At 41.9% G+C, this 24,119-nt stretch overlaps 1 protein-coding gene across 1 annotated transcript; it reads left to right on the plus strand.

Annotated features, from left to right (window-relative positions):
- Positions 1-12,986: 12,986 nt before the first annotated feature.
- DYNLT3 (dynein light chain Tctex-type 3) lies at positions 12,987-23,676 on the plus strand. The gene is made up of 5 exons (XM_075913251.2): positions 12,987-13,125; positions 17,580-17,621; positions 18,769-18,892; positions 21,324-21,401; positions 23,443-23,676. Exons 1-5 carry the CDS (start codon positions 13,096-13,098, stop codon positions 23,517-23,519), a joined length of 351 nt encoding a protein of 116 aa, XP_075769366.1. The 5' UTR covers positions 12,987-13,095; the 3' UTR covers positions 23,520-23,676.
- Positions 23,677-24,119: the final 443 nt, after the last annotated feature.

Below are 24,119 nucleotides of genomic sequence, written 5' to 3' on the forward strand. Positions count from 1 at the left end.
TAAGCGTTATTTACAAGTCCCAGCCAGCTCCCCTTTTTACTTCTTACAAAAGACTCACATCCTCTGCCTAGGGACAACCTAGTAATTTCATTTCAGAGAAACTTTCTGGCATTGTAGGCTGCCGAATGCTCTGGAATTCTGAAGGTTAGTGCTAGATAGCTTGGCCTGCTTCCAGGCTAAGGAAGGAAAAAAAGAGCACCCATAGCTCTTCGAAGCAGTAACTGAAAAGGAAGCAAAGATAGGTAGAGAGGTTTGTGTCCATTTATGTTACTGAATAGAGCTGAGAGAAGGAGAGGCTGTGGACCTGGCCGCATTTAAAACCACTACTAGTAGTGGGATAATGTTGTGGCTGTCTCTATCTGCAGTGACGACAGTCCAAATCTACATTCTCTTTCTGGTGTGTAAAGTTGGCAGCTGCATTTCAATGGCAAACAACTCTTAAAAAATCAGCTGTTCCTATGAACAAGAGCTTTGCCCTTGCACTAAGGTGGTTATGAATGCGGACTGTTACTCCTCTCAGAGCTCTCTCGTGTGGCAAAGATCACAGCAGGGATACTCTACTGGAGCAACACGCAGCAATGAAGCAGTTGCTGCTGAGTCATGGAATCAAAGTTACTAATGTCTCTGAAATAATGGAAGATTGGAAATAATCCTGAGGTTTTCTAAGCGGTGCTGAAACTCACCTCTCAGTTCTTTGCCCCTTCCCAATAGGTCCTGGATTTCTACCACTATAGGTCTGAGATGGATCACACAGAGGACACTTGATGGATGTAAGCCTTGCAAAATTCATGATGCCAAAATATCAGAGAATTCCAGTTTGTACAGGAAGAGACAGGTGGGCACACTGTTCTTCAGCAACAGGGAAAGAATGGTGTATCTGCTAACTATTTCTCTGGAATTGTTCCACTCTATGCAGAACTAGCTGATGAAGTTGTGCCCCGAATTATGAACCTGTTGTTGATTCTGCAACTGCCTCAGCTGCCCAGTGATAATGGCTAATTATGGTCCTTAAAAGAGATCAAAATGCCTACTTGATGTAAAATGATACCTCTTTTGAGGTTTGTTTTTTTTCAAAGACACAGCAATTTCTTTTTGATCTTATCATTAAAATACAGAAAGACTTGCAGAACACACACTGGAGGTAGCCCATTGTTTAACCCTTTTATCACCATGCTTACAGTTCCCTTGTGAAAGCAAGGTAATTTATTTGCACAACATTATTTTGTTAATCAGCATCCACTGAATTTTAATAAAAAGCAAAACATATTTTTAAAAATGCAGTAGAGATGTTATCTCTTGACAACTCCTGTTTGTCAAGTGATTGGGTAAAACTGTTTTAGTTATACATTCCATTGCTACCGATTGATGATGAATGAGAGAGATGTTCCTGCTGGGATATGGAAATTTGATCCTGATGCCTCTGAACACAGGCACAGGTGAATGAGGCCTGTGCTTTTTATAATATCTGCCACCTCTCACTGACAAATTAACTCTGGGCTGTAAATCACTGATGTTAGGAACACTACCCTAAAGTTACACTTGTTTCCGTGTTCCTTTGCGCCTTCATATGCAATATGAAGAGGGGAACAGAATATACCTTTTGAGATGTCCAGGAAACTTTATAACAAGTTCTTTCTTTTTTCTTTCAGACATTAATCTCTCTCTAAGCACCTTCTCTCCTTTACAGTTCTTTCTCCCCTTCTTCAAGACAGGATGACAAGGAAGGGTAGAAGCAGGTCTGGGTTAATGAATATCCATTCAGTGTACTTATCCAAGATCCCATTTTAGCTCCCTCCCCTCCAAGTTCCCTCTAAGCTGTGCAGCCATCCAGCCACTCAGCTACCCAGGTCCATCCTTAGGATTTACAGGGCCCTATGTAGTACTATTAAGCTCGGCCCCTATGACCCACATGGCAGCCAGGGACGGGGAGGGACAATGATTTTTTAAGAGATGTGATTTTATAATCTTCAGCAACACACTCATGAAATATTTTTAAAACAAATTTTAAATTAAGGAACTGTAGACCAGTGTTTCCCAATTTTATTTGCCCACAGAACCCTTTAAAAAAAAACTGATTGTGGGAGAGAGGGACTGGTCCACCAAAACAAAAACAAACGAAAAAACAAAAGGTGGAGCACTATTTGGGAAACACTGCTGTAGACTAACACAGTAAATTCAGAAACTGATAGGCCTGTTAAGTGGCTTCATTACCATGTGAATGGGCCTGACAGGCTTTTTCACTTTTAAGTTAACTAGATCCTCTCTGGAGGAAGCAGAGCCACAGAACAGAAACAGGAAGAGGCAGGCATATGGATATGAAGAGCCAATGGTGTCCCAAATCTTTGGGTGCCCTATGTAACTGGGGTATTGTGCTGTCTAACAGGCCCTGCAGAGGGACTCATTGTGGATGCATAGAGTGCTGCCTCTTCCTGCTGAGCCCTCTACCATGGAGCTGCTGTGGCCAGGGCAGAAGCATCTCTCTCTGCCAGCCCCAGCATGAAGCATGAGGGAGCGAAGTAGGAAGAGCAGGGCTCCAGTGCTTCAGCATGCGAGTGGGGATGTGGGGAAGACAGGGGATCCGCAGGTCACAGATTGAATCCCAGTGGGCTGCAAGCAGCCCATAGGCCACTGGTTGCCCACAACTGCCCTACAAGTACAAGGTACTCTTTAAAGCTGTGGTTCTCAACTGGTGATCCATGGTGACTTTTTTGGTGGTCCACAAGAACATTGTCCAAAGTCACATGGCATAAACAGGCGCTGCCATTAGGCTGTTTTATGCCATGTTCACAAGCATGTGGCGCGTCATCCATAGCGTCACCTAGGAAGCAACCGCATTGTGTTGCCAATAACTTCCATCTGAGGTTCTGAGCATCCGTGTAGCTGCCGCCGTCATGCTGAGCGTTTGCTGTGTCGTTTGTCGTGTGCTACATGTGCTGTTTTACAGGTGTGCTGTAGTTTGTTTATAATGGCAACAGCAGGAAGAAATGTCAAGCGCAAGTATTCGGAGGACTACATCAAATTCGGCTTCACTTGTCAAGAAAAAGGAGGAGTGGATTTGCCACAATGTGTTATTTGTTTCAAAATCTTGGGGAATGACTCAATGAAGCTGACTAAGCTGAAACTCCATCTCGAAAAGTGCCAGCCCAACTTGATGCAAAAGGATGAAGATTATTTTGAGCAGCGGTTATCAGGTCTGAAACGGCAGCGCCTCAACTCAACAAGTGTGTTCTACTAGAAGACAAGCAATGCAGTGAGCGCTTCCTACATTGTTGCATACAAAGTTGCACAGGCCAAGAAGCCTTATACCATTGTAGAGCAACTTGTGCTCCCCTGTGCAAAAGAGATGGTGTGGCTTGTCCTTGGCGAGGAAGCAGCAAGGAAGCTGAATGATATATCTGTCTCTATCAACACAGTATCGAGATGGATAAATGAGATATCACAGAACATCAGTGAACAAGTTGTGGATGAAATAAAGAAGTCTCCATTGTTTGCCATACAATTGGATGAATCGACCGACGTCACATTGTGCTCTCAGCTATTGGTGTTCACACGATACATGGTTGAGGGAGACTTCAAAGACGAGTTTCTTTTTTGTAAGACTCTTCATACCACCACAAAGGCTCAGGATGTGATGGAAATTGTTAACAATTTTTTTGAAGTACATGGCCTGGATTGGGTAAATTTTGTGGGTGTCACCACTGATGGTGCACCTGTCATGCTGGGCTCAAGATCGGACTTCCATACGCTGGTGAAACCGGAGTTCATTGCTTCATTCATAGGGAAGCTTTGATGTCAAAAACATTGCCTGATCAGCTGAACACTGTTTTCAAAGGGTTGGTGAAAGTGGTGAATCACATCAAATCATCAGCTCTGAACACCAGGCTGTTCAAAAGATTTTGCCTAGACATGGGTTCTGACTTTGATGTGTTGCTGTTCCACACTTCTGTACAGTGGTTATCAGCAGGGAATGTACTCAACAGAGTTTTTCAATTGAGAGAGGAATTGGATTTATTTCTCCTGGCTCAAGGAAAAGAGGAATTCTGAAATGTGCTGATGCAGTCAAATTTAGAACTTGTGTATCTTGTCGATATTTTTGGAATCTTGAAGAAACTGAATCTTCAGCTGCAAGGGAAAGGTGCAAATCTGTTCTCTCATGAAAGCATCATCAAGGCTTTTCTTGACAAATTGGAACTCTGGATCGTAAGAGTCGAAGGCAATAATTTGGTTCAATTTCCATATGTGGATGCCATGCTTGGGGAAAAGGAAGCCACTTGGATGCAAATTCTCAATCATTTACGGAAGCTATGAGATGAATTCCAATGATACTTTCCGGAGGTGGACAGGACAAGGGATGGATTATCTTTCATCAGGAATCCATTTACAATAGATGTTAATAGTGTTCCAGAGGATCTGCAGGAGGAATTCTTGGATCTGAAAAATGATTTAGCGGCTCAAGACGTGTACCAGCAGTCTACCATAGAGAAATTTTGGGCCAGCGTGACCAGGAGTTACTCAAATCTGTCAGCACACACAGTCAGATTTCTTTTGCCATTTGCATCAACTTTATATGTGTGAGACTGGATTTTCATGTTTGTTGCATATTAAGTCCAAACAGAGGAATCAGCTTGCATTGGAAAGCGATATTCGTTGTGCATTATCAAGTACCACTCCAAACACTGAAAAGATTGTCAGTGAAAAGAGAATCCAAAAATCTGTAAGTAAGAAATACATTTCAAACCAAAATGTTCGTTGTCTGCTCTTTTTTATCTTGTCTCAAAAAGGAGGTGGTCCACGAAAATTTTTTGATTGGCCTGGTTGTCCATAGACTGAAACAAGTTGAGAACCACTACTTTAAAAGGACCATTTTCAGCTATGGAGACAGCAATAACGACAATGACTCAACTAAGAATTCTTATTTCATAAACATTTAATTATCTAGGAAGCCACCACAGTTTTCTTTAAATATTAAAAAAAGCTCTTGACAATACATATGCACAATGGGCCAGACTCTGAACTCTTTATTCAAGCAGGAGTCTCGTTAGACTTCTAGCTGAGTTAGACGTGCAGGACATGCCCAAACATGGCAAAGAAAGCCAGACAAACTAATGCCAGAATTCTACTCCTTTTGTCTCTCGCAGTTTAAGGTAGACCTCTATTGTTTAACTATAACAAACTTTTAATAAAAAGTGATACAAAAATATCACTTGATACTTTAGCAGCACGAGTATTGACTTTATATTGCCTCCTCTTAAACAGAATAGACTCTTTATAGACTAATACTACTCCCATATGTAAAGTCATCTTCCTTTCAAATATTTACTCAGTATCTCCAGAATGATTTCATATAAGCATAGTTTCAAGATGCTCTGTATATTCTCTGCATTTATGAATTTCTGTTCCATATTTGAATGAAGAAAGTCTGTGGTGCATGAAAAGAGTGAGTTCAGGGATCTACTTCTGCTTCATCTCTTTCAGCACAGTTCACATTTCCTTTTACAAGTTGACAGAATTATATTGCCTACTCATCTTCACTTGCCAGCTTATAGTTCCCTCTAGTGTAATAAAGCAATAAGTAGCATGATCAAGCAAATACACCATGGAACAGGGGTTCAAAATATTTCTTTTCAATTTACCCATGTTTTTTGTGAGAGTATTAGTCAATTATTAGAATTTTGACTGTTGAAATTAGTTTAAAGATAAATCTCTCTGAGACAAATAAAATACACAATGGAAAAAACAATAGCATCAGCTATTGGAAATAGATGAGATTATAATCAAAAGCACAGGTGAACTAGAAGCTATTTTCATTTTATAGTTTCCTATATCCTGAAAAAAAGACTCAGAAGCAAAAAACAACACCCCACCCAAGAAAAAAACAGCAAAAATCTTTTATGAATTTGGGCACATCCCCATTTCACGCTCCTGATTTCTTCTCTGCAATGCTTCTCATGAGGGAATATTTTACACCTCATATCTTACATAAAACTTCTGTTAGTTTAAATTCAGCAAGATGGAATGTTACTATTTGCTGTCATAGTAACAATTCATTTGATAAAACTCTTAATATTTTGATTTACTAGAAATAGCTTGAAAGCATGGAGTCCCGAGAAAATATTGCATGGGACATTAAAAGGAAGTGCTGCGATACAATAGAAAAATGAAATACATTATGTTGAAAAACTATAATAGCTTCATCTATTTTTCCATTATTACGTTTCCATTTGTGCTCTCTCATAGCAAAGGCTCTTAAGCAAAGTAAGCTGTCATAGGATAAGAAGGAAGGTACTCTCATGGAATAATAACTGGTTAAAAGATAGGAAACAAAGGATAGAGATAAATGATAAGTTTTCAGAATAGAGAGAGGTAACTAGTGGTGTCCCACAGGGACCTGGACTGGGACCAATCCTGTTCAACATATTCATAAACTAGCTGGAGAGAGGGGTAAACAGTGAAGTGGCAAAATTTGCAGATGATACCAAACTGCTCAAGATAATTAAATCCAAAGAGGACTGTGAAGAGTTTCAAAAGGATCTCACAAAACTAGGTGACTAGGCAACAAAATAGCAAATTAATTTTAAGGTTGATAAATTTAAATTAATGCATATTGGAAAATATAATCCCAACAATACATACAAAATGATGGAGACTAAATTAGCTATTACCACTCAAGAGAGATCTAAGTCATTGTGGATTGTTCTCTGAAAACATCCCTTCAATGTGCAGCAGCAGTCAAAAAAGCAAACAGACTGCTAGGAATCACTAAAAAAGGGATAGAGAATATTTTATTGCTCTATATAAGTCCGTGGTACAGTCACATTTTGAATACTGTGTGCACAGGAAGGTGGTCAACTCATCTCAAAAAGATATCTTGGAATTGGAAAAAGTTCAGAAAAGGGCAACAAAAATGATTAGGGATATGGAACAGCTACCATATGAGGAGATATTAATGAAACTGGGCCTTTTCATCTTAGAAATGAGGTGACTAAGGGGGATATGATAGAGGTCTATAAAATTACGGCTAGTGCGGAGAAAGTAATGAAAGAAAAGTTATTTACTTGTTCCTATAACACAGGAACTAGAAGTCACCAAATAAAATGTATAGGTAACAGATTTAAAACAAACCAAAGGAAGCATTTCTTCATACAATGCACAGTCAGCCAGTGGAACTCCTTGCCAGAGGATGATGTGAAATCTAAGACTATAAAATGGTTTTAAAAAAGAGCTAGATAAATTCATGGAGGATTGGTCCATCAATGGCTACTAGCCAGGATGCGGAGTACTGCAGTGGTGTCCGTAGCCTGTTTGTCAGAAGGTGGGAATGGGTAACAGGATATGGATCACTTGGGCTACACCTACACTACAGAGTTTTTGCTCAAGAAGTCTTTTGGAAAAACTTCTTGCACAAAAGCATGTCCAAATTGCATGAACACTCTTGTGCAAGAAAGTTCTGATTGCTATTCACAGAATGGCCATCAGAGCATCTGTGCTTTTTCGGATAGACTCTTTTTGCACAAGAAACCCCTGCAGTGTATCCACACATGCCTTTTTGTGCAAGAGCTGTAGTGCAAAGAGGAGTTATGCGCCTTGTAGAAGGAGGTATACCTACACCGCAAAAGGCCCTCTGTTCTGTCAACTGACTGTAGATTTGCTTGCGCAAAAACGCACTTGAGGTGTGGATGCTCTGGGTTTTTGCGCAAAAACCTTTATGATTATCTTGTTCTGTTCATTCCCTCTGGGGCACGTTGAATTAGCCACCGTTGAAAGACAGGATACTAGGATAGATGGATCTTTGGTCTTACCCAGTATGGCCATTCTTATAACAATATCCGTTTTAAAGAAAGCATTTTTTCCTCATGATCAATTTTCTCCTGCTCTGTGACATTGGGGAGTTTTTAAGCAGAAGCCTAAAGACACAAGATATTTTTAGGTCTCTTCAGAGTCCCCACCTTCTGCACTGGAAGTGCTGGAGTAGGGAGCAGCCTTCAAAGAAAGTGACTGAAGTAAAAATACCAAATTATCATTTTATTTTTTTATATTTTCAAAGTGTTATGCAAAATTAATCTACAAAGCACCCCTGTCTGGCAAGCAGGTGTATATTAACCCTATTAGGTTACCACATAATCTAAACTAGGATTAGAACTCAGAAGTTCCTGATTTGCAATATTGATTTTAGACCTAAATATCTATTTCAAATTAGAGGTAAGGGAAGAAAAGAAGAATCTTACAATGGCTAATACTTTCTGTGTTCTAAACAAAATAAATCAATCACAAAAGTAACAACACTGAAAAGTCTCTGTACTTTAGTGCTCCACCGTGCAATATTTTGCCCTTCCTGTGTCTTGAACAACAACAGATAGTGGTAGATTCCTATGTATACAACTTATATTCATTGTGTTATGTGCAAGAACACAAAAAGTCAGTATTAACCTTTTCAATTAAATGCAGCAATTAGAGAATATCACATTGCAATTTACTTTTAATACTTGTCTGTAAAATGGTGACTTTGCATCAGATGCATGGTAGGGTCATGCAGATAAATTCATCTTGAAGCAGACGGGAAAAAATATTGCTCCCATGAGGAAGCATCTCATTTACAGAATGACTGTGCTCCCTACCCGAGATAAAAATAAATGGCCTTTGTTATTTTTAAAGTGAGATTGTAAATGCCTCACTGAAATGTCTTGGAAGATCTTACCATGCCTCAGTGGGTCACAGCTGAGAATGTTCAGGATAGACTGCTGAGAAACAGAGTAGACTCATCCCAAACTGATCATTATTCTATCATTAGATTATACCAGGCCAGTAACAAAAGTGAACTTCTCTTTCTGTCTCACCACACTGGTTAACAAAGAAGCCAAAAATGCAACCTTCTTAGGCATTCCAACCCTTGACTCACCACACAGACACTAGACTTTATGATGAGTGGTTACTGAAAACAAATTTAATCAAATATAGGGTCCTTTCAATGTAGGGTGGGCAATAAATGGCCCATGGACCAGATGCAGTTCACCAAAGTTAGCTCCTGGCAGGCCTCTAGATGCTTTATTTACCAGTGTTTCTGCTGATACAGTAGTTCATAGTGCCTGTTGGCCACGGATTGTTATTCCTGGCCAATGGGAGCTGTGGGAAGCAGTGCATGCACTATTTCCCGCAGCTACCATTGTCTAGAAATGGTGAACTATGGCCAACAGGAGCTGCAAGCAAGCAGCTGTGCCTGTAGATGCACAGGTAAATAAAGCACCAGGGGCTAATCCTGGTGAACCATGTCTGGCTCACGGGTCACTTATTGCCCACCCCTGTTCTAATCACAAGGGACCAGACTTAGTCAGACCTTACCCAATAATCATATTGATGCCAGTCCTTTAGTAACTAAAAACTAAAGGTTTAATTATAAAAAAGAGAGTTATAAATAATTAATAGATTATATACACACGTGATTTTTCAGTGTTTATAGATCAGGATTATAGCAATAATGGAATAAACTAATAGTTTGCAAAAATCTCTTCCTGGAATTATCCAGATAAATTGGGGGTCATCAGACCTTCCTTGTTACAAATTCAGTCCAGAGAAAATGAAGACATGTCAGGATCTTCTTATGTCTTCTTTTATGTGTATGGAATGTTGTTGTCCCAAACTAAACTCAGACTCAGGTGCCTGGAAAATTATTGGCCCAAAGTGGAGTGCAGTGTCACATGAGCATATCACATGCACTTACATGCTTTGATAACTCACAGAGAGTGGCCACTCAAAGGATAATGAATTGGCAGGAAGAGCTATCTAGGCCGGATGAATTTCTTCTATGGCCGACTGTGAGAGTAAAGCGCCCTTGATTGCCCATCAATACATAGCTGTCTGGTACCATTGTAAATTCTGTCTGGTAGGTGTTACCCAGGACTGCAGCACATTGAGGCTATGGCTACACTGTCTTTTTTTGCGGAAGAGGATATGCAAATCGTGCTCATTTGCATATCTTCCCATTCTTTTTGTGGAAGAGGTTTTTCTGATAAAAAGCTCCTTGTAGATGGGGCTATTTCTTGGGGGAAAAAATCCTCTTTCGCAAGACCCTGTAAACCTTGATTTTTGAGGAATAAGGTGTCTTGTGAAAGAGGGTTTTTTAATCGTCAAATGGCCCCATCTATACGAGGCTTTTTATCAATAAAACCTCTTCCTCAAAAAGAATCAAAAGGAGATATTCAAATGCAAGCACGATTTGCATATCCTCTTCCGCAAAAAAAAACAAAAAAAACCCACAGCAGTGTAGCCGTGTATATGTTACAAGTTCATTCCCAATATTCATAACTTTAGATACAAAGATGATACCTGGATTTACCCAGGATAATTATATTTGATAGACTGTAGCTTTTCCATTGATATCTTACATACATATTTTGTATAAGATTTGTTGCAATTATATAACATAAAATCAAATATATAAATGGTCATAGTCAATCATACAGCACCACAAAAGATGCCTTCAAAATTATAGAAGCACCACAAAAGATGCCTTCTAAATTATAGAAGCATTCCAGATAAGAAGTAAAAAGAAAATGTCACCCAATTCTAGGGGAAATCTCAAGCACCATATATACCAAAGGATACAATTTTTTTAATTGTATCATTTTTAAATTGTATCCTTTGGTATATATGGTTGTGACAATTTTCTTCCACTATTTGATCTGAGGAAGTGGGTCTGGCCCACGAAAGCTCATCACCTATTAAACCATCTTGTTAGTCTTTAAAGTGCTACATAGTCCTGTTTTTTGTTCTGATTCCTTGTATGTCTTTGTGCTGTTGTTGTTGCTTAGTTTATAAGTATTTAATTTACCCTCACTGTTTGCTAAGTGGTTTAAAAGAGACAGGTTAGAAAATATATTGCTTAGTTGTAACTTGTACCTTTATCATTTGTCAGTGTTCAGTACGTTTAAAAAAACAGTTTTTGAAAGGTGTATATATTTAACTTAGCTGTAACTTAGGTAAAGTTTTAAAAATTGTTGTGGTTTGTTTTGTAAAAATATTGGGTAATTGCTCTTTTTAAATTGTTCAGTTTAATAAATCATTCCATCTTTGATTAAACTTGTCGTCTTGCCATCATTCGGTATTTTTCACTGGATATTTGGCTTTAAGCCTCTGGGACTCCTGCCACTAACCGAGAACCAACAAGGGTCACTACAGAGAACACAGAGTACTACTAAAGGTAAACTGAAACGAGGAACGGGTTTCATAGGGTGCATCTACACTGAACCATAACTCAAAATAAAATACTCAATTTGAGCTATACAATTGCTTATTTTGATGCTATTTTGAAATAGCTTACTTCATCATTAAATTAAGCACTATTCCGAAATGTCCCTTACTCCTTGTAGAATGAGGTTTACAGAGATGTCAGAATAGCAAGCCCAAAATAATGCTGTGAAGATGTGGGATAGCTATTTCAGGATACTCTGGTATATCCTGAAACAGCACTGCAGCGCAGAGGTATACTCATAGGCAGTGTCTACATTGGCATGATTTTGCGCAAAAGCAGGCACTTTTGCGCAAAAACATGCTACCTGTCTACACTGGCGGAGAGTTCTTGCGCAAGAACACTGACATTCTAATGTGTGAAATCAGTGCTTCTTGCGCAAGAATTATGATGCTCCCGCGCAGGAAAAAGCCCTCTTGTGCAACTGTTCTTGCGCAAGAGGCCAGTGTAGACAGGTAACATAAATTTCTTGCGCAAGAAAGCCCGATGGCTAAAATGGCCATCAGAGCTTTCTTGCGCAAGAGAGCGTCTATAGTGGCATGGATGCTTTTGCGCAAAAGCACATGCCAGTGTAGACACTCTCTTGCGCAAATACTTTAACGCAAAAACTCTTACATTAAAAATATTTGCGCAAAATTTGCCAATGTAGTCGTAGCCATAGATTTGTATGCTGATATATGACATGATTCTTATCACTCTTAAACACTAAATATCCAGGGTTTTACCTACCCTAAAACTCTGTTTATGAATAACAAATGAAAGAGATTATGAGGTTCCAAGAGGAAAAATGAGCAACAGAGGGCAAAAGATTTTTTTTCCTCCAGCTGTTTAAGATATTTAAGTGGGGAAAGCCCATCTCTGAAGATCCCACTATGGCAGTCCCAAAAGCTCATACTTAGATAATTTATACCGCAGTGTTCACCACCAGATCGCAAAGTGATTTAACAAAGGTGTCCGAGCCTCGGCTGCAGTTTCCACGAGGGAAGGTTTAAGCACAGAGAATATAAAGAGTTGTCCCAAATGACACAGCTCTAGCACGGTGGAGCCAGGAAGAGGAGCCAGTTTGCCGGTGGTTTGTAGATCACCGGCCCCCTGGCCACAGCGCGCATCTGAAATCTCAGGAGTTCCCTAGCAAAGGCGGGGAAGCCAGGCTTGGAATGCCTCAGAGGCTATGTCTAGACTGCAAGCCTCTTTCAAAAGAGAGCGTCTAGACTGCACGCGGAATTTCGAAAAAGCAAGCCGCTTTTTCGAAAGAAAGCACCCAGTGAGTCTGGATGCTCTCTTTCTAAAAAGCCTGTTTGCTTTCAAGAACGCCTTCTTTCGAAAGAGCACTTTCGAAAGAAGGCGTTCTTCCTCGTGGAATTAGGTTTACCGCCGTTGAAAGAAAAGCCGCGTTCTTTCGATTTAATTTCGAAAGAACGCGGCTGCAGTCTAGACGCAGGTGACGTTTTTTCGAAAAAAACCCTGAGTCAGGACACAGCCATTATAGTCATAGAGATACAATCAGAACAGGAAATACAGCAACTTCACAAGCCCTTCCCAGCCTTCACTGCCCGCGGGGGGAGGGGGACTCGCCCATTTGCCCCTTTTACAGGCTGACACGCGGCGGCGCCAGGCAGCAGAGGCGGGCGCGTTCCCCGCGGAGCTGCCCGTTCAGGGGCGGGAGGCGGGAGGCAGCAGCGGCCCCGACAACTCTCCTGAGCCACCCCCGCCCCCTCGCGTGTCCCCATCGGCAGCCCGCCCGGTGCTCTGCCTCCGGCGCCCGCCAGGGGGCGCTGCCGCGGGAGGCCCGCAGGCGGCCGGGCCGGGGGAGGAGGCGGAGCCGCGCCCAGAGCCGCTGCCGGAGCCGGGCCATGGAGGAGTTTCACCCCCACAACGACGAGGTGGGAGCGCGGGGGCGGCGGTTACTGATCGGCCCCCCCCCGGCGCGGGGCCTTTCAGCCGCGTCCTTCCTGGGCTGAGCGCCCGGGGCAGCCAGGCTGGGGGAGAGCGCAGGGGCCTGGCAGCGCCCCCCGGGGAATCGCCCCGGTCCCTCCCCGCGCCCATTCCCAGCCGCCCACAAGCGCCCTCCCGCCCCGCTCCCCCGTGGAGCACTGGCCCGCCGGGCGGTCTGGCTTCCTGCCTGCGTGCTCCCTGCTCTAGACTTGGCCCCCAGAGCATCCTGTGGCAGAGCCCCCCCCCCCCCCATGCTGACTATGCAGAGTGAAGAGACGCCGCCTCTTGTTTTTAATTCTGTTTCTTGTTCATTTCATTACATGACCCCACCCCCAGGTCTCGTGTTCGGAGAAGGAGTGACTAGTGCAGGGATTCCTCATTGAACACCTTCCCAAGTAACATGCTTTCGTGATAGCACCATTATTTTTTTTTTTTTAGGGAACATTTTTCAAACAATATGACCCCGTCCCCGCAGCAACACGATTTCTCTAGGGCCGGCTGGTGGCTGGCAGCTGTGCGAGGCTTCCCCTGCCTCTGCTCCAGCGCCCTTCCCCGGTGACCCCCTCTGGCCAGATGCAAGGCATCTGACCGGGGAGGAGCTTCCTCTGCCTCCTTACAAAGCGGCACAGGTTTGCCACTCGCCATGCCGTTCCCCGGTAACCCCCTCCGGCCGGACGCAAGGCATCTGACCAGAGGGGGTCACCAGGGAACTGCATGGCGAGCGGCAAACCTCCGCCACTTTGTAAGGAGGCAGAGGAAGCCCCATGCAGCTGCTGGTGACCAGCCAGCTGGGGAAATCCAGCCTCCAGCTGCAAGCCCCCTCCCCTGTCCTTCCCTTCCCTTCTCCAGAGCCAAACACCTCCCCTCCCTGCTATAACACAGTCCGCTTTCTCCCCCAACCTTATGTCCTGGTCCCAGCTGCTAACAAGTGCAGGCTGGAGCTGCGAGTGCACGTGCGCTTGAAACACAACCCCCATCTTTTCCATTATTTTCAATGGGAAAATTGACCCTGCATAACACGTTTGCACTTAGCACGATCATTTTCTGAAACGTAGCTACTGTGCTAAATGAGGAATTACTGTACTTCCGTGTCTACTAAAGATGTTAAATTGTGGTTAATTTACTAGTTGAGTAGTTAATGGAATTTCCATCAACTACTTGGCTAGTCGATAGGCACTTCCACATTCCTCCTTGATAGAGGCAGGGGGAGAAGGGGTAGTCAACTATTCTTTAACATCCTTAATGTCTACTGAGGGAAAGGTTCATATTAAGATGAGGCTGGGAAGAAGCCTGGAGTCTAGCAGAGGTGGGAGTTGCAGTTAGTCAGATTGTACCGGCAGTTGCTCCATGCAGCTCCCTTGGTTCTGAGCAGGCAAGGATTTGAAGCAGAGCTAAATACACTTATGCGCCAAAGAACATAAATTTACCAGTTGCTGGAGAAAAAGGTATGAACAAATTATCTGCAGGAAGACTTCAACCTCTCTGTGGAAAAGGCATGCTGAGTGGGATGGGCAAACAAGTGCAGAAGGTTCTGTTTATGAAGTTTACTTTGAATGACTCCATACAACTGGTTTATTTCCTCTCAGTCTTCCTGTGTTTAAAAAAAAAAAAAAGAATATAGTCATAGTTTTAGGTAGGATGGCTTAGCCTAGGCTTATTGAGTAGTTGAGTCAACTACTCACATTCTGTTCCCCCTCCTCCCCCCCCCCTTGCCGCCTCTATCTCAGAGGCAGCAAGGAGATGTGAAGCAGGAACCAGTGCTGGGGGGGAAGCTGGCTTAAAAATTCTATCAGCTACTCAATTACTAAAATAATCTAATGTAAACATCCTTAGTCTTATGAGAATTTTGAGCTTTGAAAGAGTGCAGAAAAGTTGAACATGGCAAAATGGCTTTAGAAGGAGTTGTTGATTTAAAGCTAATTCCCACAATTGGATCTGCTTGCACAATGCCCTATTGATAGCAGTAGCAGGGATCCACCTGCATAACACCAATGTCAGGATATGGCCTTTTAAGAATTAAGGGATGATCTTCCTGGGGTATACTGTTAAAATAACCTTTAGAAATCCTACAGGTTTATTTATCTGTTGGTATTTACATCAAGTTGGTAATCCCATAACATATGACAGAGTTTTTTTTTTTAACAAGAAATTCAAAAAGCTTCTGGATCTATTCTAAGAACAGTAAATAAATCAATAAATCGTGTTTATTTCATTTTGCCTTGCTGTTCCCCAGCCAGAGTAGAATTAAACTAATCAGATTTAGTTTAGTCCAGTGTTCCCAACCTTTTTGATATTGTGGACCTGCAATCCCATTCATAAACTTTTGATGGACCGGTAACATTTTAGTTGCATATTAACTATGCACATGATTAATATGTATATATGCAAATAAAACACATTACCAGTCTGCCAAAAGCGCAGCCCACAGAGCCCCCAGTGCCAGCCCTAAGACCTAGAGCCCCTCACCCCTCCCCTATCCCCAGCGCCAGTCACTGACTCCAGAACCCCTGCACCTAACCCCTCCAGTGCCAGGCTTCCACCCTCAGAGCCCCCAATGCCAGCTCCCTATCCCAAACACCTCAGTGTCATCCCCCCGCCCCTTAGAGCCCCCCCCACCAGCCTCCCCAGTACCAGTCTCCTGTTTCCAGAGCCGCACTACAACCAATTCTCCCAGTGCCAGTCCCCAATACTAGCCCCATTCCTAGAGCCCCCCCAATGCCAGCCCTAACCCCATAACCCCCCACCCTCACTACTAGCTCAGCCTCTAGAATCCCTGGTGCCTGCTCTGCCCCCTTCACCTCGCCATGTGTTGCTGACTGCCCTTTCCCAGTGTTGGTTGGCTGAGAGGCAGGGCAAGAGCCGTGTACCTCCCAGTTTGGTGGTTGGGAACTGCTATTGCAGTCCAGTGTTCCTCAACCTTCTTTTAATAAAGAACCCCTTTAAAAAAAAACCCAAAAAGGTAAGTACTCCCCAGTACTTACAGTTTTCAGACACACAGGTTTTTTTCTACCATTGCGACACATTTGATTAAACAACTTAATTGTAGCTGCGTGGGCTGTGTGTAAAAAGTACAAAAATAATACAACGCTGTAAAACTTAAAAATTCAGTTTTCTCCAAATTCCAATTGTGTTGACGTACCCCCCAGACTTCTCTTGAGTACCCTTAAGGGTACTCGTACCACTGGTTGAAAAACTCTGGCTAGTCAACCATGCTGCTCCACTTCTAGGAACCATTAGAACAAAGTGAAAATGGAAATGACTATGTTCTCATTGGGTATTCTGCTTGTGCACCTTTTTGTCTATTTTTTGTACAGCGCCCAATATCCAAGTGTTATGTACTAGGTAAAGAATGTAGGAGAGTGGAGGGAGAAAATAATGTGGAATAAACTAATGGAGGGAAGGCAACAGAGAGAAAACTTAGGAAAAGATGAGAAGGGAGGGCAGGAAACAACCACAGAGAAGCTTGGTGATTTAAATGAAAACAAAATTCTGATTAAGTGACTTGGAATTCTAAGGAAACCCAGCTGTTGTACTAGGATTAGAGATGTTAGAGTATAACCGAATAATCGTTTAATTGATAATCTGATACTTATAAGTTAATGGTCTGGGTTACACTCAGCTGGCTCTGGGGAGACAGATTCGCCATGATAGGGCAGCAAAGCTACCTTCATGGGAGCTGGGTTGGCAAGGGCTGCCCAGAGATGCCTTCGCTGTGGGCTAGGGACACGATTAATCAATAAGCCTGGATTTATCAGTTAATCTTGTCAACTACATTCATTCCCCCTCCCCTTGCTGCCTCTGTATCAGAAGCAGCAAGGGGGGGAATGGGAGCTGGTGCCTTGGAAGAGCTAGTTTAAAAGCTGGCTCCTCATAAGCACCGGATCTGCCTGCTCCCCCGTTACGTGGTTACCCTGTTACACAATTTTGAACATCCTGAACTACGATTGCAATCCACTGTTTTATAGTTTGCTAAAATTTATCAATAGGAATTCTAATTTCAGTGGGATTGGGATCCCTGTGACAGGAATTCAGTTCGGTTTTGTTCTGGTAAATATTCATGATGATGTGTAAGACATGCCTAGAGTTATGGTATGAGAATCTTTTAGAATAGGGGAAAATGTTGGTTCCTGGCATCCAGGCCTCAGCTTTTTAAAGCCTCTCTTTTTGAGGGGGTTGTAGCACAGGGATTCATGCAAGATGGCAGCTGTATTATGGTGGAGAATGTATAACTATTTTTTAAAACTATTTTGATCTAGGTCATGTTTAAAATATAATTTAACTTAATATGGTGCATAGTTTATGCCTTTTCTAGTTAAGGTAAGGAAAACCATATCAAGGTTTTCTTTTATTCTCCAAGTAATATTAAATGCTATAAGTAACTGATTATACTTTTAAATTGTAGATGATCTTCAATGCTGAGGAAGCTCACAACATCGTTAAGGAGGTAGGCTATGTTTTTAACAATTTTAGTGTCTTGAATGAAATACAATATTTATAAAGAGTGACAGGTCACTTTCAATGATACTTTCAAGCTTTTTACATATATTTAATAAATAAATATGCATGTAATTTTGGAATAAGTTTTGAAAACAGATTTTTATGTTTTTTCTACAAAGGCAGAGTAGGCTACAATGAATAGTCTGTAATATAATTTTTTAAATGCAACATCATGGCAACCAGTAACTGACTAATGCAGAGTCTATTGTTTACTGGCCATGTGAAGTTCTGTAGGAGATTCCAGAAGGACTTTGGAGCCTGCAGGTCCTTCTCTGCACATCCTGTCAAACTGCACATTTCAAAAACTGTTCCAGTATGCATAAAAACAATGTCAGACACAGTTCAGCTCTTTACACAATTAGACTTTTAAGGGAAAGGCATATACTGCACACATTTTTTGCATCTGCTACTGGGTATTAAACTAAGCATCCATTCCCCATTTAAAAAATGTAGCTAACATTACCATACTGTTGTCTAGCATTAATGCAGATCTAGTAAGACAAGACACTTTGCATATTTCTTTTGAATAAACATTCATAAAACAGTAATAAATAGAAACCTACAGCTCTTAATTTCTTTACAATTTGAGATTGTTTGATATATTTTGTTTCAGCATATGAATTCAATTGGATGAATTTCTTTTTGAGAGAGTCTGTGATTTAATTAGAATTAGAAGGGATTACATTTACATGGAGAATACAGCACATTTCTTACTATTTTAGGTTTATACTGTTGGGTTAAACCAATGTATATTGTTTCCATTAGATATACTCCTTCACTGAAAGTTTAGGTTTTTTTAAATGTTCCAGTAGCACTTAGGAGCTGCAGTGCTCAAGCAGTGACACCTCAGCATTCCAGGCAACCACAAGCTATGGCATCTATGGATGCAGAATTTATATACTTTTTTATTTCCCAATTCAGCATGCAGTGAGCTAAATTACAAATTATTTTACGATGCTTGCCTTGCAAATATTCTGGGATTGTTTAGCACGTTTTTCGAGTTCCCTATAGTAGAGTTAGTCTATTAAATAGGACTTGTTTTGAGACATTTCTTATTGATGTATTATTAGTGCAATTGATTTCTCTATTTTCAGTGCATAGAAGGAATTTTGGGCAAGGTCGATTACAATCACAACAAAGTCAATCAGTGGACTGCAACTATAGTGGAACAATCTTTAACACATCTGGTAAAACTGGGAAAAACATACAAATATATTGGTAAGTACCAGTATTCATACTTTGCCTTGTACAGTTTGTCGCAACTTGGTTCAGCAATGTGGTGGGAGCTCCAAGGGTTTAAAGCCGACTACCCAGTGAAAACTACCGGATAATGGTGAAACAAATGATTTTTTATTAAACAGAATGATTCTTTTATTAAAACCAAATGACTTTTAAAAAAGAGTTTTAAACAATCAATTGCCTAATGCTTTTTCAAGGGGGAAAACCTGAACTAAACTGCACTTAACTGGTTACAAACTCTGTAATTACAGTTCAATTATATCAAATTACTGTCTCTAATTCGCTTGAGGCAGTGCAGCATGCAAGCAAAAAATACAAAAAACAAAGCCAATGTAATAATAATAACTCCGCCCACAGCCAGTCCCTCTTGTTGTTTTTGGGCAGCTGGTGGAGGTAGTTATTGATTTACTTCTACAGCTTAACAACTCCTGGGTTTTTATTTCAAACACTTATACTTGGCCTAAATACAACACTATTGCACAACACAAGATTATACAATTTACACAGTGTAATTAATAGGACTCAGTTACACTCTACGGAATTACACAGTGATATTAACACAATTCAACTATTAACTAAACCAATAATTAATATATTTAAGTGATATTTACCAATCCAGCAGTGATAACAGCATAAAGACATACAAGAACTCGGAGCATGCTCAGGACTCGCGCATCCCCTATCTTTGACTTGGAGGTTGGGGAGGCAGCCTCATAACGTCGACAGAACTCAGCAGTTTTGTCGACGACGGTAAACCTCATTCTACGAGGAATACAGGCAGTCCCCGGGTTACGTACAAGTTAGGGACTGTAGGTTTGTTCTTAAGTTGAATCTGTGTGTAAGTCGGAACTGGCGTCCAGATTCAGCCGCTGCTGAAACTGATCAGTTTCAACAGTGGCTGAATCTGGATGCCAGTTCTGACTTACATACAGATTCAACTTAAGAATCCCAGGCATCCCCAAGTCAGCTGCTGCTGAAACTGATCAGCGGCTGATTCCAGGAAGCCCAGGGCAGGGGCTTCCTGTAGTCAGCCACTGGTGAGTTTCAGCAGCGGCTGACTTGGGGACGCCTGGGGCAGAGCAGCTGGGGTGCTGCTGGGTTGGTCCAGTAGCGCCAAGGAGCAGTGCTGCGGGACCAACCGGCAGTGCCCCACCTGCTCTACCACAGGCCTGGGGCTTTGCTCCGCATCTCCCTGGTCTGCTGGGGGGGAGCACTAGCTGCGCCCCCCTCTCCCAGCAGACCAGGGACACGGGGAGCAAAGCCGCAGCAGCGGAGTCCCGCGCCTCTGAGGCTTTGCCAGAGCAAAGCCCAGAGGCGCGGGACCCCTCCGCCTCCCCGGCTTTGCTCCGGGTGTCCCTGGTCTGCTGGAAACGGTCCCCAGCAGACCAGAGACACCTGGAGCAAAGCGGCAGCAGCGGCGTGGTGACGCACCACTGAGGCTTTGCTCTGGCAAAGCGTCAGATGCGCGGGACTCCGCTGCCGCTGCCACTTTGCTCCGGGTGTCCCTGGTCTGCTGGGGATCGTCTCCAGCAGACCAGGGACACCGGGAGCAAAGCCGCAGCAGCAGCGGAGTCCCGCGCCTCTGAGGCTTTGCCACAGCAAAGCCTCAGAGGCGTGGGACCCCTCCGCCTCCCTGGCTTTGCTCCGGGTGTCCCTGGTCTGCTGGAGACGGTCCCCAGCAGACTAGGGGCACCCAGAGAAGCTTTTCTTGACCCGGAGGTCGAGGTGGCGGGACCGCTGCGCTCTGGGCGGTCCCGCTGCCTGCGAGCTCCGGGGCGAGAGAGCCCCGTTCGTAAGTGCGGATCCGACATAAGTCGGATCCACGTAACTCGGGGACTGCCTGTAATGCCTTTTGTCGACAGAGTTCTGTCGATAGAAGGTGTTATTGCATCGACACTGTCCTTTGCATCTACACTGTCATGTCGACAAAGCGGCTGGCTTTGTCGACAGAAGCTTTGTTGACAGTATCTGTTGACAAAACTTCGTCGTCAAAAGCCTGTAGTCTAGATGTACCCTTAATGCCTACCCCTGCAGAGTTATGTCTATACTGTGAGCTAGGTGTGTAGTTCCTTTTATGTATACATACTCATGCTAGCTCTCAGAACTAGCATGTGTAGAATAAATAGGGTAGCAACTGTGTGAATGAGCCTGAAACTTTCCTTGTTTTGAGACCTACTTAATAGGTAAATGAAGGCTTGTAGGTCAGTAAAATTCAAGTTTGTAAACAGTGTGATAAAAATATCTAGAGGGAAGAGGCTGTCATTTTTGTTTTGTCACTAAATGCATGTGTCATTTTAACTGTTTCAAAGCTTCCAATTATATTTTTCATTGTAGTTTCACTCAAGTCTGCATATTCATCAGGCTTTTGTTTTATTAATGAAAATACTGATTTTATTAATCTGTCTTTCAGTGACCTGTGCAGTGATGCAGAAGAGTGGAGCTGGTCTTCACACAGCAAGCTCATGCTTTTGGGATACCACGACTGACGGTAAGTTTCCCTCATCAAGGTTCAAGCCAAATAAGACATTGAAGTGCTACCTGTAGTTAAGCTGTTGCAAATAGTATTTTTGACAGTGTGAAGGACTGATTACAAAAAGGCACCAACTCCAGAACTGGAAGCCTTGTTTGCATTTTCAACAGATGCAAGCAGAATTGAATGAACAGTAGGTGGCTAGAGAACACTGAGTGCCTGCATACACACAGTATGACAAAATTAACAACACCAGTGGAGCTGTCTCCAATATGAAAGAAAGATTGTGCAAATTAGTCTCCAGAGAAGATCCTCAGTTATAGGACACTGACTTAATTAATAGCATGTGCTATAAATGCAAGTTTGCAAGCCTGAATGTCTGCCTGCTTGTAATAAATGGACTACCCTACTCTAATGGAGAAGTTGGCATGAATAAAGAATTGGCTTTTTTTTTTTTAGCTAAAGCAGAAATAGTTTGACTAATGTTATAATAGCTTTTATTTCTTTTCAGTTGCCATGTTCCTTTATTTCATTCTTCTGCATTATTTTCAAGTTCCTCTATTTCAGTTCACAGTGGGGTATAAAATTCTTAGAATGCTTTCACGCTTACCAAGGTTCAGTTCCTCAGGTACTCTAGAAAGGACTAAAAAGAGGCAACAGGATTCTGCTGTAAAAAGGTTAAAAGACTGCATTTAGCTCACAAGACTGAGTTGAGGCATTATTTAGAAAATCAGTTCTAATTAAGTACATTCAGATCAGAGTTTTGTGTGTGTGTGTATACATATGTAGTTGACTTTTCAGTGTCAGAGCAGCTGCTTTTTGCTCATTTCCCATTATGTTAAAATCTTATTTATGTTATTAATGTTGTAAGCGTAGTATGTTCTATTCTTATTGTGCCATTGAAGATTCTTTTAGATGCAAAAGAGTCAAAAGGTACATAAAAGGATTTGAATATATTGGTTCAATGGCTGAACATGAAGGGAGGGGAAATTCATTGTTGGCAAGGTACAAAGAACTATTTCTTAAATTAGTTTATTTAAAAACTAATTCTTAGCCAATCTTCTCTTCCTACCTGGTACAGTCACAGGGATTGAGCTTAAGTAATTATCAAAGACTATATAATAATTGACTTGGGAGAGCAAGAAATGATTTTCTGGCATCAGGAAAATTAATAGTTCATGGGGACAGAAAGAAGTCATTACTCAAAGCTTTTTACTCAATTCTTACACTCCACAGCAATGTACATATCTCTGCTTTTTAGTTGCAGAATAAAAAGTTGTAGGAAAAGCTATTTTAGTTAACAAACAGAAAGATGCAGAAGCTCTGTAACAGAGAAACAGGAACATTAGCTAGAACTTAATTTATTATATTGGTGATTTTATTTATTTATAACTAAGTTTTAGTAAATAGTAGTATGTGTAAGTTTGATGCTATTTTGATGGTATTACAGTAGACCTCCGATAATCTGGCACTTTTTGAACCTAGGTGGTGCCAGATTATCAGGTTTGCCGGAGAATCAGGAGGTCAGGTACAGCTGCACGGTTTAACAGCTGGCTAGGACACAATCTCCCTCCCTCTCCCTCCCCTTTCCTCTTCCTGTCTTCTCCATACTGTAACCTGATCCTCCTCTGCCCTTCCCTCCCCTTTCCTCTTCGCTGAAGCAAAATGCTCTTCTCCATACTGTAACACGATCCCACTCCCCCCCCCCACCTTATACTCCCTCTGGTTACAACCAGCACATGTGCTGAGTGACAGGCTTTTTAATCAGCTGGTCAGGAGCGCTTGGCATTTTGATACCGGAGTATCGGGAGTGCCAAACAGGTGGATGCCGGACTATCGGGGTTTTATTGTAGTTTCTGTATTCCAAAGAGATAAAGGTAAAAGTAAATTCATCTTTATGGACAGGATTACAAATTCTTGTTATATTTCCTCAGAAAAATTAGTATAAGGGTTTTTTTTAATCCTAAATTTCTGGTCTTTTGCACTGAAATGTAATAGAATTTAACAGAACAGGCAGGGGGAGGAAGCTTATTTTCTGATTTTTAAAATTATCTTTTAGGTACCTGCACAGTGAGATGGGAAAACCGAACTATGAACTGCATCGTCAACGTTTTTGCCATTGCTGTTGTCCTGTAGCTGACTGGAGGACAAATGTTAAGTTACACCAAAGCCTTTTAAGATCAGAAAGTATCAAAATCTCAAAGCATATTGCCATTATTTAATACTTTTTCTCTTTAGTGCACAAACGGTATTTAGCATGCTTTAAAGTTCACTATTCAACATATGCATTCTGAGCAAATTCTTTCAATTTAGCTAGCAACAACTAGCTTTTCTTTAGCAAATTTTAGCAGTTTAAATATTCCATATTGATATGTTAAACTGGAGGTACTATGATATTAATCAAATGAGAATATGGATACTTGCATCAAAGAATTACATCTACCATGTCAGCGAAGGTATGACTAGCACAGGTAGGCATATCCAAGCTTGCCTTAATCTAGGTAGCACAATAGTATATATGTGAATGTACAGGCTAGCTGCCCAAATACAAACCCATGAGATAACCTGGGTATGTACTGAGGTTGCTAGCCCATGCTAAAACCTGTGCCACTAAGCCTACACTATCATTATCATATTAGCTAGATTAAAAATAACACAGGTATGTCTACCCATACTACATAAATACCTTCATATGCAGTGTATAGGCAAACTGACATTTTACTCACAGGGAGATGG

This window comes from Pelodiscus sinensis, chromosome 1 (assembly GCF_052426305.1).
Source record: "Pelodiscus sinensis isolate ZL-2025 chromosome 1, ASM5242630v1, whole genome shotgun sequence".
NCBI classification, from domain to species: domain Eukaryota; kingdom Metazoa; phylum Chordata; order Testudines; family Trionychidae; genus Pelodiscus; species Pelodiscus sinensis.